This window comes from Mauremys mutica, chromosome 11, assembly GCF_020497125.1.
Source record: "Mauremys mutica isolate MM-2020 ecotype Southern chromosome 11, ASM2049712v1, whole genome shotgun sequence".
In the NCBI taxonomy this organism is placed as follows: domain Eukaryota; kingdom Metazoa; phylum Chordata; order Testudines; family Geoemydidae; genus Mauremys; species Mauremys mutica.
The window spans coordinates 66,511,699-66,532,220 of NC_059082.1; the positions used below are offsets into that span (position 1 = coordinate 66,511,699).

The following is a 20,522-nucleotide window of genomic DNA, read 5'->3' on the forward strand; positions in this document are numbered from 1 at the left end:
ATTTTAAAAACACAGAAAAGAAAGTTACTTATCTTTAACCTGGAATTCTTCAAGATATGTTGTTTACATTTCTTCCACTTCTGAGGTGCATGCCCCGGAGAGAAGAATGCTTTAGCCAGCAGTGTCAATTGGTCACACTTGCTCTCGATGACCTCAATCCCCTCCCCTCCTCGAAGTATAAAGGGGGCTAAGCAGGAGCCTGACCAACCCTTAGATCCTGCACCACTATCAAGTCCAGGTTATTAGACTTAACAGTGGGGAAAGAAGGGTGGGTTGTGGACACTTTAAACAATACATCTTGAAGAATTCCATTTACTAACGGCATGTAGGAGGAAAAATACCTTCAACTTCAGTCATTTTGGTGTTAGAATTTACTGATTCACACTATAATCTCACTCTGTCAAAGATCAATTCTGTGTTACACCTTTACAATGGTGTCAGCCCCAAAATCAGAGGCAAATTTAAGAAACAGGCTGAAATAACAGAATAACTCCTTGAAAATATATACTATTTTGTGTAATAGCTTCATAATTCAACAGTAATTTTAAATGGACAATGGTCTCATTCCAGCTTTTTATAGAAGAAAGATAATCAGAAGTTTAAACAGACATCAAGTAATGTGGTCAGAGCATTTTAGCAGAACATGTTCCCTCCTCTGCCCCCTACTTTGCCTGGTACAAGGAGTGCTGCCTGGGACCTCATTCAAGTCAGAATACAGCTGTTTTGGCAGAAATGCAATTGTCCAAGCCTGACTATATCCAGGAATCAACAGGGCCGCCCAGAGGGGGGGGGGCAAGTGGGGCAATTTGCCCCAGGCCCTGGGCCCTGCAGGGGCCCCGAAAAACTCTCGTGGGGGCCCCTGGAGCGGGATCCTTCACTCGCTCCCGGGGCCCCAGAAAACTTCTTCCGCTCTGGGTTTTCGCCGGCAGGGGGGTCCTTCCACTCTGGGGCGGAAGGACCCCCCACCGCTGAATTACCACGCCGCTGGAGTGCCCGGTCTTTGGTGATAATTCGGCGGCGGGGGCTCCCGCTGCAGGTCTTCAGGGAACTTCGGTGGCGGGTCCCGGAGCGGAAGGACCCCCCGCTGCCGAAGACCCCCTGAATCCTCTGGGCGGCCTGGGAATCAAATAGATCTTGAATTTGACTCTGAAGTGTAAATCTCACCACAATTACTTTAAGAAACTGGAATTTTTTGCAATGACATGTACTATATTATTTATAGTTCAAAAGATTAAATGAACTATTAATAGGCTCCACGCTGCAATAGGTGATGTGTAAATATTACAGCTAAGCTTTCTAGTTGACTATTCTGTATAAGGAACAATAGATTGACTGTCATGAAATAGATAAGCAATAGTGTTGACAGGATTTAAGATAATCTTTTATACGCACATTTCTGTGAAGCATGAATTGGAAGGTCAAGCTCTTCCACTGCCCGGGAATGTGCATGTGACACTACTATAATCCCACAACCAGGAGTTAGAAGACCTTTAAGTAAATTATTATAAAACTCTGGTAAATGAGATTTAGCCAGTAAAAGTGAGATATCAAACTACATAGGTTTAGCCATCTATACCATGCCCATCAACAAAGCATAGGAATATTACAGTACCCATCACCTAACAAGGTTTCTCCCCATCAGGTTAAAGTACTTTTCATAAAGGGAAAATAATTCCATATGGAAAAGGGGCCTTTCTCTTCAAATTATAAGTGATTGTTGCACTTCTTGATAATGCATACATATTATACAAACAAATCACTTTCCAAATAGGTTGTTTACACTCACCTTAGAGTTTGGTGGGGCAGCTAGTACAGCCACTCCCCAACACCAACATGGTAACAGATTGGGACTAAGGAGAGAGGTGGGGAAAAAGCCTCGTCCATTAATGGGACCAAAAATGGTATTATTCATTCCATTGCTTCCACTCAACTGATTATTAACCTCACTCTGGTTTAAGATGCTCAATATTACACCATGGTATTACAGAGCCCTAGTAAGCATTAGTATCTGTACCAAATATTACTATTTTAGTCCCAAAATGAGATAAGTTCAACCACAAAACATACAGTTGAATGAAATGCAGAGTCCAGACAAAAATTCTTTCAAAACAGTGAAGATGGCCAAGAGGGTCAACAAACCTCAGTGGACCTCAGAAAATGTGTTTCATAACAAGATATTCAGACCAGAGAATACATCAGGTAAAACATTCCCCACCTTCACAACTGGGGAGGCTTTCTTTCGAGTCAGGCGATATTGCTGAAGATATTCACAGAGATATTGCTGTAGAAAATATGTCTTTTATTATTATCCTAGATGTCTGTTGTAGGCATTGTCTCTCCTGAAATAACTTTAGAGGTTGGTTCTCGAAAAGAGTTTTAGGTAACAAAATGTTGCTGGTCAGTGTGGATTGGACAAAACATTTTTGACCCACAGATAAGCTACTGGTTTTCATTCTTCCATTCATTGACAGCAATGAAGCTGTGTCAATTAACACTAACAGAGAACACGGACCAACTTTTTAGGTATGATATGGTTTAAGCCCATATTTAAAACAGGTGAAAGAGTTGAAAACAGTGTAAGTACCTTTTTGCCAAAGTTTTAACATGTCATTGGTGCCATACTGGGTTCAGCAAATGCCTTTAAAAAAAAACAAAAACTACCAAACGTGGGATCAAAGGATAGATGTGATAACTCAGTGCCAGAATGCTGCTTTTAGCCTCTACAAAGCCAAACATTTCTTCTGCATGGTGTACGGCTGCAAGAGATTGAATTACAGCAGCAACTCTTGATGCTAGCAAATAGAACTGTGGTAAAGTCACTTGAGAAACAAATCATAAGTACACTGGCAAGCTTTAGAGTTTAAGGCAAAAAGGGACCATCAGATCATCTACTCTGACCTCTCATATATTACACCACCACGACCGAGCACCCACACACTAAACCCAATAACCAAAATTAGACCAGGTATACAGCCCTCTGGAGACTAAACTATGATGTGCCAGAGGCAGAGGAAAGGAGGAACTGAGCTGTACCAAGGCTCCTGCAATGGCAGGGAACTGATTAAGTGAGATATACCCAGATAATCCTGACAAGTGACCAGTACGCCATGCTACGGAATAAGACAAAAAACAACCACCAAAAACCAACATCTCTGCCAATCCGACCTTGGGAAAAATTCCTTCTCAACCCCACATATGGTGATCAGTTAGCCCCTGAGCATGTGAATAAGAATCAGCCAGCTAAGCACAGGAGAGAGAGAATTCTCAATGCCACCTCAGAACACTGCTCCAACCTATCCAGTGTCCCATTTCTATTTGTGGCCCCCTCTGATGCTTAAGATGAAGGAGACCAAAAAACCCCAGAATAGTTGGAGGCGAGAGAGGAGAGGGAATATTTGCACTATAAAAAAAGTGCAATCTACAGGTTGAAGCATGAAAGGCAAATATTTGTAATAAAAATTGTCGCAATCCGATATGAAGTTATGGCTTTGAATGGCCAATTGTCAGTCCACGGCCATCTTGTCCTGTTAAAAGGACAGGACTGCCTCCATCTTGGACTAGGTTCTTGTATATAGGAGAGGGCAGAGACTCAATCCTGCCCAGCAACACCGGCTGTGTATGTTCTCCTGGTTTTTTTTCTCTCTCCTGCTGGGCCATCTAAAGGTCAGGCTAGTTCTGTGTGTGAAGGCCTGATTCTGCCCGGCAACCTGTTTTTTGGGGCCGGTCGTCTGGAGGTCAGGTTAATCCTGCCCAGCGACTCACTTTCCCGCTCTTTTTGGACCCAGTCATCTAAGGGTCAAGCTTGTTTACTTGTCAACTCCAGTGTGCCGTGTGCAAATCCTGCTAACGTGGGGTGGCAACAGCTCGAAGCCTGGAGGGAGGAGGGACCAGGGAGCCAATCAGATACTGACACGAGGGAGTGAGACCTCTTAATAAAACTAGGTTTCCCCCCAAAATTTGTGTGGAGCATCCGCGTGTTAGCTGAAGGACCTGATCAACCTTTCGGCCAGGGTCTCCTCCCGGTAAAGTGCGCTCGTGTCGTGTCGTTTGGACCCGATCCCTGTCAGCTCGTCATGCTTCCGGTGTCTGTTCTGCTGGTCAGCTGCGCCTGGAGTGCGGTATTTGCTTTTTGATATCTGACAGTTAGCTCATCTAGCCTCTTATTTTTCCCCTCCCTAACTCTGTACCAAGTATCTATTCAGGATATCAGGATTGTATTAATGAGCTCAGAATTGCACAATTGCTTAGCTAGCTTGTATAGTTGTTCTAGTTGTTAGTGAATTGTTAATTGCAAACTGTTTCATGTGTGTGAATCACTGCTCTGTCTTTGTCCGGAGTGCATGAATCTGGGAGCTGTCTCCACCTGGAGATTAGCAGACCAAGGGGTTCCCGTCCCCGCGGTCTGAGTGAGTGGAATCTGCCCAGCTGCAGCCGCACCACACTCTGGGTTTACCCTTAGTGTGAAAGCAAGGGTGGCTGAGGCAGTGGGTCTCTGTTCTGTGTTGCACCGGGTACCGCCCTGACGAACCCGATTCCTATCTTGTGTGATTGGTGTGTCTGCCTATCTGGTGTGGTGTGGTGAGCAGTATAAAGTGTATTATTACTGTGTTTTTGGGATGTGTTTTTACTTTTAATACCATCTCAGCCAAAGTTGCCTACTCCCCCGGCCCAAGTTGTAATTATCCCCCAAATAAACGCAGCCACTTGGCTTTTCACTGTTATTCTGGTCCTGCCTGTTTTTCCTCACTCAATACCAAGCTTTAACGGACCGCAATCTATTTCGGACAAAAATAATATAAAGAAATCACTGTACACTTTGTATTTTGTGTTGCAATTGAAATCAATATATTTGAAAATGTAGAAAAACATCCAAAAATATTCATAAGAAATTTAAATTGGTATTCTATCACTGTTTAACACTGCAATTAAAACTGATTAAAAAAACAGTCATTAATTGAGTTAATTTGTTTTGAGTTAACTGTGATTAATTGACAGCCCTAATAGTTGTACATGTAGCTGTTTTCCAGTAAGGTCAGACTTTGATAATTGCAAAACACTACACCACAATATTGATTTAAAGAATTTCACTACAAGAGTAATCAAATTCTTTCATTCACAAAGGATGCCAGGAAAAAAGACTCAAAATGTAAGTATTCAAGTTGTGTATGTCAATAGAAAATACTTTCATATTTAAAGTACTTAAAAGAGCACTGAAAAAGCTTTTACTGCGTGTCAAGAATTTTTTCCCTGCTACTTTAGTTCTCCAATAAAAAGTTTCAATTACAAAAAACAGACATTTTTTTCCAATCTTATATTACACTGCAAAGGAATCCAATTTTCAGTTCCACACAGGACACTCAAAAAATCAAACAAATCTCAGCTTCTCCAAATGTCCCTTTATAGAATAATATGATATACATGTGACAAATGGGAGAAGCTTCACAATCAACCTCTATGAGTCATTTAAAGGTGTAAGCACAGCAGATCTAGTGGAGGATGAAATTACTTTACCCTTTGTCTTACTCCAACAAAAGTGTAGTCTTCTAGACTTGTGTCCATTTTACCTTACTATTACACCTTTCATCAAAGCACACACACAAATGCACTTCTAAGCTTAAATCCTCTTAACGCAAGTTATATCTAGTACTGGCACTCTCACACGTTTTCAAGGATATTATAAAGAGATAAATGCTAACTCCCACAATGATCTCTCCCACATTCTATCCAGGACAAAATAGACTAAGGAATTTTGAGTGCCACCAGAAGGAGGATCACTGGAAACAAAAATAACACAATGTTTAAAAACACCCTCATCTCCTCATTAGCCAAAATTTGCTTAATTCAAAATAAAATGGGTTCTTACTGAACACTTGTAACATCAGAGGTACTAAGCTTACAAACATGTTAGCTTGCTGGAGATGAAACCTGGCCTATTCTAACTACCGTAGAGTCCTTATTATAGGCACCAATTGGGGACTGAGAAGTTCATAAACCAGAAAAAATCTGTAATATTGAATTTCTCAAAACTACAGTAGGCATGATGCATACCTGACAGTCTGATGCACTGCATCACTGTCTTGTTCTTCAAGGTGACATCAAGTGCACTGAAGGCATCAGAATGTGAAAGGATGTCAATGTATTCTTCATTGGCATAACTTTTACTATATTATATTTTTCCCCATCAGGAAAAAATGATTTCTATAACTGGGTTAGTGTATGTAACATCAATGTTCTACTGTATCACACATTTTTTGGTCTACCAAAAAATATTCCCTAGTTTGGCAATTATTTAGGTATTTAAATGGTCTCAGCATAGTGGTATGAGCACTTAATCTCTACTCCCAAGTTGAATCATCATCATCATCAATCTATTCAATCATCTCTCATTACAACCATTCCTCCTTCAACATAATGGGCACAAGTTCATAAAAACATACCTCAAACGTGTGACATCACCTTATATATAAATATCATTCTAAAACTCTGTAGAGACCTTGACGCTCCTCTACTTGAAAAGTGAAAGACAACTTTTTAATCTATATTCCTAATGGAGAAAAATTGTCTTGTCAAGGAGAGGTAACCTAGACCTATTCTTGTAGTGAGGATGCCTTGCAGCATCTCCCAGATTGGGAGATGTCACTTAAGGATTTCTTCCTCATTATTATTAGAGTTTAGAAGCTCTCATCATGAACCTGGACTCTATTTTACTACGCACTGTATCAATATAACAAAGATAATTTTTATTTTGTCAGGGACTAAGTGCTTAAGCACTGTCTTTTTGCTCTGGACTTGCAGCTGAAGCACTCTCCAAGGTCCTCTTTTAAACTTTTTTAGATGTACAAGTTAGTTTTTCATTTTCTACAGCACAAAGTCACAATATCCTATGCTCATACGGTCATATGTGTTTCTGAGCTGATATGATTTAGCTGGGGATTGGGCCTGCTTTGAGCAGGGGGTTGGACTAGATGACCTCTTGAGGTCCCTTCCAACCCTGATATTCTATGAAATAAGCATTCCAAAAAAAAAGGCATTTTCAGATAGTACTTAACTCAGCTGTAGAAATGATGACCACTTTAGACAGAGATGTAGTTAACTGTTAGCTCTTAATAGGACTGTGTCTTCCTTATAAGTCTAAACATCACCTAACATGCTTTGGGCACTACTGTAGTATAAATAATAATGGAACAAAAAAAGACACCTGACCTTGGGCTCTGTGGAGTGTGTACCTCACCAACTTTGCAAAACATAAAAACTTTAGTCATCTACAATATTCAAACCATTGTAACAGCTTGCCTCTTTCTACATTATTATTAGCCAAACATTTCATACTAATGCATCGCTTTTTTTCCCTTCAAAAATATTTTCTACAATGTCTCATAATCAATAAATTCTTCACTAATGTACAGCAAGCTTTCTGTCAATAATGATGGAATGGTATATGCTATGTGTCTTCCCTGTATAGATTTTTCTCCTCATCTTCTCCTTACCTTCTGCTGTTTGACCTTCTCTTTTCAGCATCTGGACAGCTCCTACATACTTCTTGAGTTGTACTTTCAGCACTTCATTCTCCCTGCAGGTACAACAGTACGAAAAAAATATTATTACCAAATATAAAAGAAGATATTTGTTTCAGATGTGAAATGGGTTAAAAACCAACATTCATAAATATTACTATTTTCTATCTTCAAAACTAAAAGCAATAACCTGTAAAGAGAATTACCACAAAGCTAGTATCTAACATATATGTCAGTAACACTGCACTAGGGAAACTAGTTTTCCAGCATGAGGGAAATATGTGGCCAAGTGAAATATAGGCCAATCAATACAATATAGTAGATAATTTATATCCACAGTTTCTACATTACTTTCTGTCTATATTAGGCATCTCTAACCACATATCCACCATCATAATAGATCTAAGTGACTGTGACTTGCATGCCAAAAGTACAGCTGGTTAATAATTGAGGGTGGACTATAAACAAAGAAATGCAGTGGTTCACATTACCTACTAGTTACCGTATTTTATTCTATTTTTCCTATGGTCTAAATATTTACTGCTGAACAAATAATTAATTCAGAACTTCAAACTGACTATACTAGTGGAAGAGACTGACAGTCTGCTTTGTAAAAAAAAATATTCAGAATGTAATTTTCTCAGCTGCTAATTGAGAAAAATTTAGTAAAGTGTAAGTTACACATTTTTATTCTGCTATTTTTCAAAGTTTATCTTCTACTTCCTTATTATTTTCAATTGGAGAAGCAAGTATTTAAATGTCCCACTATTTTGCTGCCACTAGTGACACTAAAAGCTTTAGTTAAGGTCTGAAATAGAAAAGGATTGTAACAGCTTAAATTTCAAATAAAGATATAAATCAGCCACCCCTTTGAGTTCATTCTATCTCATTAATTCAATAGAAGCATTTATACAGAAGAAACAGAATTTAACTTTGTCAAGCGAGTGAATACAGAAAACCCTTATGTAATAATGCTTCTAGATAATCTCATTCAACGTGGCATAAAAAGCACTTCACACTGCAAATGTTTTGGAAGTAGACTCCGCCTGTAACAAGAAGAGACTTCGCTTCCCAATAGTTCCCTCAAAACAAGAGGCTTTTTTCAGTATAGTAGACACTTCTTACTCTCAAACTACAGATTTATAACGTGAGGCCACGCAGAACAGTCTGCCACAGAAAATTAGAAATGAAGATGCAGATTCAACTGTTTAGAAAGATTTCTTTTCTGAAATAGACATATCAGGTGGAAAAGCCTTGGAGGCACATTCTCCCTCAGAGGAAGTATGCTAAATTGTACATTTGACAGTTAGACTGGTTACGGGGGGAAGTATGCAATGCCTCAGGGGCAGTCCAAATAGCAGTCCAAAAAAGGCAGTCCAAAAAACTTTAAAGAGCTACAACTATCCCAATAGGTAGTCTTCTCAGGTCCCTACAGAAGAGTATCTTCTGTAGGAGTGCTGCCCCTCAAGATCCTCTTCCACCCCACTCAAAACAAAGGGCCGCAAATTGCATTCCAGCTAATAGCACTATGCCACCGAAAGATACCGTCAACAGAGTCAATACTAAATTTCGTTGAACTCTTTTAATTATTTGTTATGCAGGATGAGGAAAGGGGACATTAATGGGAGAATGCAATACTAAATTAACCTTTTTAATCTAATTGCAATGCCAATGGAAATAGGATGAATTTGAAACTTTAACACTCTTTTAGAGTTGATATGGGGCTATGAAACTTGGACAGGAACACACTACTTGAATTATTTTAAATATTGTCGATAGCATGAAATGAGGTGCCAGCAATTGCACTTAATTTTGTACCACACAGCAAGCAGACTTAAATCTCCACAGCAAAAGTAAAAGCGCTCTTACTTTCTCACCATTAATCTGGACTCAACTGAAATTCATTCCTGGTTCCACTTTCCCGGAGGAAAAGGTTTTCAACTTCCAATCATTCTGCAATCCCACAATTGCAGCATCAAATACTGCCTTTGAGTTTGAAAGTAAATCCAACTATTCTGCTAGATTCCCAATTAAGTTCAGCCTAGAATAGTAACAATAGAATTTTTAACTGTAGCCTTGAATTTCTGTGACACAATCAAATAAAAATATTGAGAAAGTCATACTTATTTTGTCACAATTGTGCTACCATCAAGCAACCCACACTTCAGCTGCAGTAATTTAAACACTCACTGTTAAAATAAAGGGAGGGCTTTCCCTTGGGACTATATTAAGAAATGATCACTATATAAAAATGACAATATAGAACATTAAAGAGATCAGAATTCTTAGAAATTTACTGGAAAATTAGGCTGCTGCTATATTCTTTATTTAAAGGCCACAGTTGTCAAGTCAGATTTCTGGTCAATGCAACCTCAGTTTAATTCAGTCCCTTAATAGAAGTCTGCTAAATCCTGTGGGGAAGGAACTATTCATTACTTAACTATGAAATTTTAATAAAGTCCTTGAACGTTTTATGCATTTTAGAATATTTTTAATTTCCTAAATATGTAAACTACAAAAATAAGTTTTTTTCTTCAGATGGAAAGGAGAAAGGTGAGATTTAGAACAAGAAAACACAGAAATATTGTTTAATGATGATAGGATTAAGTAACTCATTCTAGGGAAATATTATATTTTATACCAAAATCAGGGAGGAAACATTTGTCATTAACAGTGCAGATACATCTATATTTATAACTATATTCAGTTTTGAATTAGTGGGGGTTAAACATCAAAGGAATCACAAGGCATGATAAACACTAGAATCTTAAAAGGCCATTTTTAAGTTTGGGAAGATAGATAGGGAATCTGTCTATACTGAGAAACTAATACCATTTAAAAATATTAAAATTATATTATCGTATCAAAGAACTCAAAAAAAACCCAATAAAGTATACATTCACTTCACAGAGGTGGTTAAATCACATAAGATTTCCTATTTAAGACCATTTCAAATCAAGCTATCATAGTTCAGTTCACATTTCATTTTCAAATGTGTCTCTTTATAAATCAATTGGCCTAATATTACTTATTAGTCCTGAACATTTATTTTATCACACCAGCAGCAATAATCTAAATTCTAACACAGCACCCATCCCTGTGGTGTGTGAATTTCTATAGCTCTTTTTATCTAAGGATCTCAAGACACAAAATACCTGATTTAACATCCACAGAAATTGTCTTTCCGTTGACTTCACTGGAGTTAGATCAGGCTTGAGGGAACTTTGATTGGAACTGGGAGGGAAAAGACAGGGAGCAGAAAAGAAGCTAGAGAGTGGGGGGAAGGGACAGATTGGCTGGACAAAGTCAAGTGGGACAAGGAGTGGGGTTTTGGGTGAGCAAAGGGCAAGAGACAAGACAGGAACACGTGTCAGGCAGGTGGAGCAAATGGGCAGAAAAGTCTGTTCCTACTAAAGAACGCTCTCCTCCAGAATCTGAATAGAACCCAAGATTCTCAAGTATTCCTCTGCAGCCAGTAAATAGCTGTGAAACCCACTAGCAAAGCATGCCTCTCATCTCCCTCTAATGGCTAGCCCACAGAGGACAACAACCTATTATTGCTATCAGTCTGTTAGCTCAACTGCCAGAGGTCTATGCTGTGGATCAAAAGGTTACAACCCTGCTGATGACCCATCTAGATGTCAATATGATGCCAAATGATAGAAATTCTGTTTTTTCAGTTTGCTTTTTTAAAACCCCAAGAAATAACACACAAAAATTATGTTTAAAAAATGCAAAGATTGATAAGGCAATAATGCAAAAAAAGTTAGTAAATGACAGATCTCAGATTGCTCATGCAACCTTAATTCAGCCCCCCCTCCTCTTCCCTTTATACAGTCTTTTATTTGAGTATGTGACATATAAACAAACTAACCAGATGACTAATAATTTTGGGGGGGGGGGGGAGAGAGTGTCAAAATTACACACACTTTCCCATTTTTGTGTAGACAATATTACAAAGTTTGCTTTTGACAAAACAGATTTGTTTTCCAAACTCTCTTCTTTGGTAGGATGATTAGACAAATACAGCATAAACCTACATTTCAATATAAAAAGTGACAGCTTTTATACATCTCTAAAGGCAAGGGGGATTTTTGTCAAACTAATATTCAGTCTGAAATTGATTCAAGTAGTAGGAGGTGGTTGTCAATAGTTTTGCAACTGTATTCCACAACAAACAATATAAAATGTATTTCAAAGTTTTAACAAATGTGAACATTTTGTATTTCAAAAATTCATTGGTTATTAACCTTTTATCAAAACATGCTTTTCAAAGCTAATTTCACTGGCATAGATAATATTGTAGCTTCTTGAGATTTTATAATTAAATGATATAGTTAGCTTTTTCCTGTCTAAATTTTCCCCAAGGCAAATCAAACAATTACAGACTTTCTTGACTAGGGAGTTTCAGGCTTTGATAACAGTATTGCTTTGAAAATAAAGTAAAAATATGTCACTAACAGTCACAAAGCACTACTGGACTATAATGCATTACAGGCAAAAGAACAGAACACATTTAACAGGAAAGTAAATATTAAAATTCCAACAGCAATCCAAGAAAAACCAGGAACTTGCTAAAAGGAAGAAGACAACAGGCTGTACTCAAAGGTGAACTTTTGGACTTGGAGATTTCTAATGGAGTTCCTCCAGGATTGGTTTTGGGACCAATCTTATTTAATATTTTTATTAATGACATAGACACAAAAAGTAGGAGTGTGCTAAAGAAATTTGCTGAGACAAAGTTGGGAGGATTCAATAATACAGAGGAGGATTGGAATATTATAGAGGAAGAACTGGATGGCCTTGAAGACAGGAATAACAGAAACGGGATGAAATGTAATAGGTCAAAATGCAAGGTCATGCACTTAGAGTTTAACAACAAGAATTTCTGCTATAAGCTGGGGTTTGTCAGTTGGAAGCAACAAAGGAGTAGGGAGACCTAAGTGTGTAGGCTGATCACAGGATGACCATGAGCCGCAAATGTGATGCTTCTGCAAAAAAGGCAAAGGCAATCATAGGATGTATCATGTGAGGCACTTCCAATAGAGACAGAGAAGTTATTAATGTCACTGTACAAGGCACGGGCGGGGCCGGCTCCAGGCACCAGCTAAAGAAGCAAGTGCTTGGGGCGCCCAATACCAAAGGGCGGCCCTCCGGCTGCTATTGGGGCGGCACGTCCGGGTCTTCGGCAGCAATTCGGCGGTGGGTATCTCAGTCCCTCTCGGAGCGAAGGACCCACCGCTGAATTTCCGCCGAAGAGTGGAGCGGCGCAATCGCGCTGTTCTTTTTTTTTTTTTTGGTGCTGCTTGGGGCTGCAGAAAACCTGGAGCCGGCCCTGGGCATGGGTAAAACCTCATTTGAGATACTGTGTGCAATTCTCCTCAATAGTGTTCAAGAAAGAGTAATTTTAATTGGAACAGGTGTAGAGAAGAGCTACTAAGATGATCAGGGGAATGGAGGGCCTATCTTATGAGATATGACTAAAGAATGTGGCTTGTTTAGATTAGCAAAAGGAAGGCTGAGAAACATCAGGGGTAAACAACAGGGAGGGGGAAGAGCTATTTAAGTTAAAGGATAATGTTGCCACAAGAACAAATGGGTATAAACTGGCCATGAACAAATTCAATCTGGAAATCAGAAGGAGGTTCTGAAACAGCCTACCAGTAAGACAGTGGTTCTCCGGGGGTGGCAAGATTATTACGTGGGGGTCACAAGCTGTCAGCCTCCACCCCCAAACCTCAATTTGCTTCCAAAGTTTATAATACTGTTAAACATTAAAGAAGTGTTTTTAATTTATAAGGAAGGGGTCGCACTCAGAGGCTGTGTGAAAGGGATCACCAATACAAAACATTTGAGAACCACTGCAGTAAGTGTTCTTGGGGTGTGTGGTTGACTGATCAGTTCATAACTCAGGTGTTCGTAACTCTGAGGTGCTACTGTATCTCACTTAATTTCCTGCCATTACAAGGGTCTTGGGCACTGGTGCACCTTGGTCCCTTCTATTCTATGCCTGTGGCACATAATTAAGGCTGTGAGTTTGTCACAGAGGTCACGTTTGTCACGGAGCTGCGGGGGCAGTGCCTGCAGTAGCACTAGATTCCCATTACCGATGTGAGAATCATGGCTTCCAAGGCTATAAAATGAAACACAGCTAATAATGCTTAAATAGGGCATTAATTTTCAACAGCAGTGTCAAGCTGTTTTAAAGGAATGGTTATGGTAAGAAATTCATTCTTACACATGTATAAAATATTGCTTTGCTGAAGACAGGCATTCTATTTTCACAATAACTATTAATGACACACAGACCCATACTTCCTTAGCAACAGTTAATACTGTTCATACTGCCTTTCTTTAAAACTACATGGGAAGAAGAATCATCAAGTAAGCAGTGATTGCAAGTCTTCCAATAGTTAAAAATCTCTATTTCCGCAGTAATTCTGAAGTTAAAGTAATTATCTCTATCCCCATTTTATCTTAGACAACCTAGTACTCAAGGAAACACTGCTTAAAATTACTCAAAAAAAACCAACAGAACTACTCCATCTTTATGTATTTTGGCAATATAAAAGTGTCAAAATTTGGCAAACTGAAATGATTCTTAATATGACTGCACTTAGTTTAATATACCTGTCTTTTAATTCACTATATACATATAATACTCTATATAAAACAGAAAATTCTACAAATCAAATGCAATTCCTCGCCTACATTACGTCAACTCTGAATAGCTAAAGTTCCAAAATTATAATATACTGAAGCAACCAAATTTAGATAAGTTACGCCAATAATAATAGCTATACACGTTATGCAAAATTAATCAGAGTGGCAGCTGGAGGAGCAGGAGGCAGTTTCTGTTCAAGGACTGGCTCAGTAGCCTTGGCAGCTGGCAGACTCATTCAGCACCAGTTCAAGAAGCCTCTCCAGTAGCGAATGCTCCCATTCCCTTTTGGCCTCCTGCTCCATGAACCAGTTCATTAGCCGCAACTCCTGCTGAAGAGCCTGCTCCAGCTGTGCCCTGAGGAATTCAAACTGCTCCTGATTTCTCCTATCCATCTTTATGAACAGCTTTTCCAGGGTCCTTCTCCATCTGCCTCTGATGTCTCTGGAGTACTGCTCCAGCCCTCCTTGCCAAAGGGTTTCCCTCTCAGGTACCAAAGGTCCTGCCAATTCAAAGAGAAAAGTCGCATAATATTTTTTTTTCCTTTGGAAGAAGGTAAGAAATCCTCCCACATAACACAACTTTTCTGTAGAAGGCCACAATTCTGACATTTTTCAGCATTCCAGGAATGCAACTATCCTTGATTTTCAGACAACTTTTTCAGCCCATGAGGAAGGAGCAGAAGCTTCTAGTGGTAAAACACAAATACTAATGTTTTAAAAAATGTAAAATGTTCATAGTGTCTCAAGGGGAGTGGGGAGGAGCAGTTCCTTCTAGGGCCTATATTGCCAGTTTGCAATTTCTTCTCCAGATGTTGGCAAGTCTTTAAAGAACATGGCAGTTTTCAAGGTACCAAAATGGAAGAAAGAAGTCTTCCAGTTTTGTGAAAGAGATCCAGCAATCTATGCCAGAGAGATGTTTCTGCTAATGTTCCCCTTCACACGTTGCTGAATGGAGGGGTTTGGTCAGCTATGAAGGTGGACCAAGCAGATTTGCACTGCCGTTGAACCTCAAGACTCGGCTAGAGTTTCTGCTACACCAGAAATTTGCTTAAATATGCTTAAAGGACTGGCAGGCAATTCAACTGGAAATTGACTATATACTCAGCTAACATACAGCGTTTCTGTGCAAAGGGAGATGCAAACCACGAACACTGCTCATCCGACCCACTCCGGCATCACCAGAAAATCCTGTCCTGTGCTTGCATAACAGTGAACTGGACAGGGAAAGAGAAAGACGCCACAACTTTATTTAGTTTCCTGAAGTTTCACATCAGCACAATAAACCACTCGCCTCTCTGCTGCAAAGGGACACTGCACTGTGTTTATTCAACTGCCAGGCTGGATCCTTCTCCCATTCCCATTTCCCCCAGCCTCTGCAGCATGACTCAGTGTCAGGAGAGACCAGACATCAGGGACAGGGATGGTAAAAATTTTGTCATCTTCCAAGGGGCAAAGGACTGATGTGACTAACTTTTCCTCAGACAAATGATACTGCTAGCTTCTCACTGGAACATATCAAAGGAGACTATGCGAGGCTGGGAAAGACGCTTAAGGAAATCGAGGCTCAGGTGATCTTCAGTGGGATGCTGCCTGTTCCTAGAGAAGGGCAACAAAAGTGTGACAAGATTATGACAATCAACAGATGGCTCAGGCAATGGTGCTATAAGGAAGGGTTTGAGGATGTATGGCCACTGGGAGGCATTCATGGACAGAGGACTGTTCTCTCGGGATGGACTTCACCTGAGTAAGGAGGGAAATAGACTTGTAGGATGGAGGCTGGCACAACTTTATAAGGGAGCTTTAAACTAGGAATTTGGGGGAGATGGTTGGGAGATGTCAAGGTAATCTCCACACCGGATTTTAACATTGAGAGGGAAGAAAACCAAGTAAGAAAGGATACAGCCATGGGTAGGAGAATGGACATAAGGAGGAAAGGTAGTGTAGATACCAGTCTAATAGGCGGTAGAATGTCTGTGCCTAATCGGGTAAAGAATGTGAGCGAAGGCAAACAGCAAAAATTAAGATGTTTGTACACCAATGCGAGGAGCCTAGGTAACAAAATGGAGGAACTAGAGCTACTGGTGAAGGAAGTGAAACCAGATATTATAGGGATAATTAATGGTCTCAGACCTTTGTTTTTGTCTTTCTAATTGATCTTAATAATGGAATAACACAAAGTCTTCAAACTTTTCGCATAAGTGAAACCCATTGAAATCTTGTGCATAGACTACATTTGAAACAAGGTTATAATTAAGCCAAGTTATTAACTATTTTTTTGATGGAATGTTAGATGGGTTGGGATCTGAGTTACTACAGAGAATTCTTCCCTGGGTGTCTGGCTGGTGAGTCTTGCCCACATGCTCAGGGTTTAGCTGATCAGCATATTTGGGGTCAGGAGGGAATTTTCCTCCAGGGCAGATTGATAAAGGCCCTGAGAGGAGTTTCGCCTTCCTCTGCAGCATGGGGCACGGGTCACTTGCTGGAGGATTCTCTGCACCTTGACGATTTGAGGACTTCAATAGCTCAGACATAGGTTAGGGATTTGATATAGGAGTGGGAGTGTGAGATTCTGTGGCCTGCGTTGTGCAGAGGTCAGATGAGACAATCATAATGGTCCCTTCTGACCTTAAAGTCTATGATTCTATGATTTAACCAAAGTGTCCTACAGCTGTGTTCTGTTTCCTTCCTGGGCCTAACCTAACCCCACCCCACCCCACCCCACTCCATAAGTCTGCATGGCTCCTGTTTGTACAAAGCACTGAACTGTGTAATCTTCCAAGGGACAAAAGACAGCTGTTACTAACTTTAGAACTGCAACTGTAAGTTTTCTACAACTGTCCTATCCCTAACTTGGACCCTTCTAACCCACCCCTTCCCCCAGTTCACACCTGACTGTGCCTGTCCAAGGAATGCACAGACACTAGAGCACAATGATTTTTTCCTTAATAGTCTGTTCTTAAGAAATATCTTTAGCCAAATGCATAATAGTTGTTAATCAGACATCAATAAAATCATTGATCTATAACTGTGTCCTGCTTGGGGACCATTTTGGGATAGTTGGATGGAGCTGGATGGAAGGGAAAGTCGGGGGAGTTTGGTTAGGGCATGACAATGGCATGCTTTGAGCACTGCAATTCAAACAGAGACATAGCAACACATGGTATGTGGTCTAAGGAGGAAAAGTCAGTGCACAATACTTCAAAAGCCCTCAATCTTAAAATCAGGAATTCAGCACCAGAGCAAGAGGGGACATTTGCAGTGAGGGTGCAGGTCCAGTGCAACTTACCAGTCTCAGGTTCTGGTTCCTGCCACGACTCAGGGTCCTCCCCTCAGGTTTGTTGGGGAGGCTTGCTCAACCAGCTTCTCCGAATAAAGGTACAGAATCATATGCTCCTCATCCTCCAGGTCTTCTGGGGCATCCTCCATGGTCCCTGTTGCTTCCTTGACCTTGCCCTCATCAGTATCCATCAGGCAATGAGGCCAGCAGGGCTGAGATGGAAATCATGAGCCGCCTGTGGCTCTGTACTGGGAGCCTGTGACAGCTCCTCATAGAAGGGGCATGCACAACAAGCCCTCCCAGCATGACTGTTTGAGTCTTTGGCCTTCCTGTACATGAGACTCAAGTGCTTGATGAGTTCCCGGCACTGGGCCAGAGTCTGCTGAATGCCCACCTGCTCCAGCCTTCACAAAATTCCCAGTACAGGTGAATGTTTCTGACACTTCAAGAGAAGTGGTGGAGGACAGTGTACTCCAACCACACACTGATCAGCACCCAAGTGTGGTAGAGGGGCCAACAGCTGCTCTTGGAGCAGGATCCATTTTCACCTGTATTGATCTGTAAAGAGTGCAGCGGAAAGCTGTTCTGATATGGTCAGTGCAACTTGCTACTATCACTGAAAATGGGGAGACAGCGACCTTTATGAACTGGGAAAGGGCCAGGAAGAAAAGGTTAAGTGTGTTGTGGGAATGGGGTAGAGCACTATTGAAATTTGAGACCTGGTACATGTCCCTTACACTTATCCATTTGCAAATTTACACAGATATGGGACCATGCCACAGATGAGGCATGTACTTACCCACACCTCTCAGGCATGCTAGCTCACTTGCCCCTCTACTTGCCTTCAGATATGTGCTTCTGGGGTTTAGGTGCAGACAATAGGGGGACTATGGCACAACCATGCACACTGATGCATATAATCACTAGCGTTGACATACCATAAGGCAGCTGCTCTCCAAACCCTTATACTCCAGGACTGTCTTTCTATCACAGTTCCCTTCATCACATACATCTCATTCTTTTCCCATGAATCCATTCTCAACCTCTTCATCACCTATCACAGCTCCGCTGGGAGCAAAGAAGTGGGTGGAAGTGGCTGCATGCAAGGAGGGTATAGAAATAAGTGGGAATATGAAAGAATAGTGAGGTAGGGGAGGAGGATGGGGTCAGAGAGAAGCAGCGGTGTGCATACAGTTAAGGTCAGAAGGCCTGTGCTATGGGAAGAGTGCGGTATTAGGGAGACCAACATCTCTCTCCATACTCCGGCCTCAGCTCTCACGGCAGCACTAACTTGGTGCACAAGACAGTAGTGCAGTGAGGAATCTTTCAAGCACTCATATCCAAGCTCAGATAGTGTCAGGGAACCTTAAAGAGCTGTGACAGTCGGGTTCAAGGAATGTACTAATGAGAACTCTTGACATGTGTCCAGTCTCCCTCATATCGCTGATTATAACAACCACTAAGAACTGTGACATACAAATAGCTATGAGGAAGGGTGACAGTTGATTGAGATACCTCTGGTGATACAATGGTCGTACTAGAGGAACCCAAGCTGTTAATATAGGCTTTTCCATATTGTCATAACATTTAGCTACAAAAATAGTTAATAACTTGGCTTAATTATAACCTTGTTTCAAATGTAGTCTATGCACAAGATTTCAATGGGTTTCACTTATGCGAAAAGTTTGAAGACTTTGTGTTATTCCATTATTAAGATCACTTGGAAAGACAAAAACAAAGGTCTGAGACCATTAATTTAAAGGTTTCAATTTTAATTTTAGCTCCAACCAATTAACTTGTAAATTCTCATAAAAATCCTTCTGTATTAAAACAATAAATGCTGTAATTTGGGGGCATATACACTGCATTCTTCATACAGAACAGAAAGGTTGAAACCCAGCCATAAGTATAACAATCTCATCCCACAGTGCATCTGTGGAACTGTGGCTAGTGCCTTCATAATTTGTTATCAGATAGCTCCTGAAGTCTCAGTTAAAATCACGGGCCTTCCTCAGGAAATATGGAGTAGTTAATATCTATATCACGTCACAAGCCATGCTTAAAATCTTTTCTGTGGTAGCTGCTGAGTTTTTGGCTTGCTCATATGTGAAAGTGTTTAGGTCAGGTGTAATGCCTCTAAAGATATCCAACTACACCATGCAAATCATGTTTCACTTTGATTAACCAGTTCAATTAATGTGAAACAAATCAATTAAGAGATGAATCATTAACAGTTCAAATATAATTAGTAATGTACATGAACATCAAGACTTTTTGGTTTGATGCACTTTATCCTTTTATATGCTATACCTTATGAATACTCACACGCACAACAAATTAAGCATTTGGCGTTTTACTCTGAAGTAACGTAAACCATCTCATATCTTAGGCATACATTTCTCAGTTTTTTTCATTGCTTTACTTTCGATTTTGCAATAGTCTGATACAAATAAATATTTGCTACAGTTTTGGCCTTCTTATTGAGGACAGATGATTTATTTCAAAACTCATTTTTACCTATCCATAAATAGTTTCTTGGAAGTTATGTTAAGAGACAAGATTAATTACTTCTTCAGGAATTTTAGTGCACAGTAGTTGCTTACAGAGATAAAATAAAACCAGCTAATGCTTTAGCTCTCTTGGATTTTTGGTTTATGAAGAATAATCAAAGACATTGGCTTTATATAATGCCTTTCCTCAGCTCTCTTGCCTCTATACATCTGAATCTATACTCTAAAATATTGAAGTTGGGAAATGCTGTCGTTTGTGAAAAACTACAGAAATTCTTGCAGATCTCTGCTACATCTTAAGATTATTATTTTAAAAACTACTTAAAGTATTTTTTGGTATTCCTCCTACTATTGCTGGATATATGTCTAAAGGCTTGAATAATATTTTAGTAACTCTAAATGACATCTGAGCTACTAATAATCTGGATAAATTGAGTCCACTTTTTGGTCTCTGTTTTCTAATCAATTCTCCCACAACACTCCCAAAACCATATATTTGTTGCTTTATGGAAGATCTGGCCCCTTAGTTGTGGCATATGCTCTCTCAGTAATACCACT

The 20,522-nt window shown here is 40.0% G+C and overlaps 1 protein-coding gene across 5 annotated transcripts in view; it reads right to left on the bottom strand.

Annotated features, from left to right (window-relative positions):
- The window catches only part of SNX29 (sorting nexin 29), a 393,141-nt gene that overhangs the window by 257,114 nt on the left and 115,505 nt on the right, over positions 1 to 20,522 (bottom strand). For 4 of the 5 annotated variants that reach the window (XM_044978953.1, XM_044978955.1, XM_044978957.1 and 1 more), the window contains exon 14: positions 7,488 to 7,570. In XM_044978953.1, the coding sequence (XP_044834888.1) occupies positions 7,488 to 7,570 (83 nt within the window). Of the gene's footprint in view, positions 1 to 7,487; positions 7,571 to 14,508; positions 14,678 to 20,522 lie in introns of those variants that run through there. The other variant, XM_044978959.1, reaches the window with a different exon arrangement.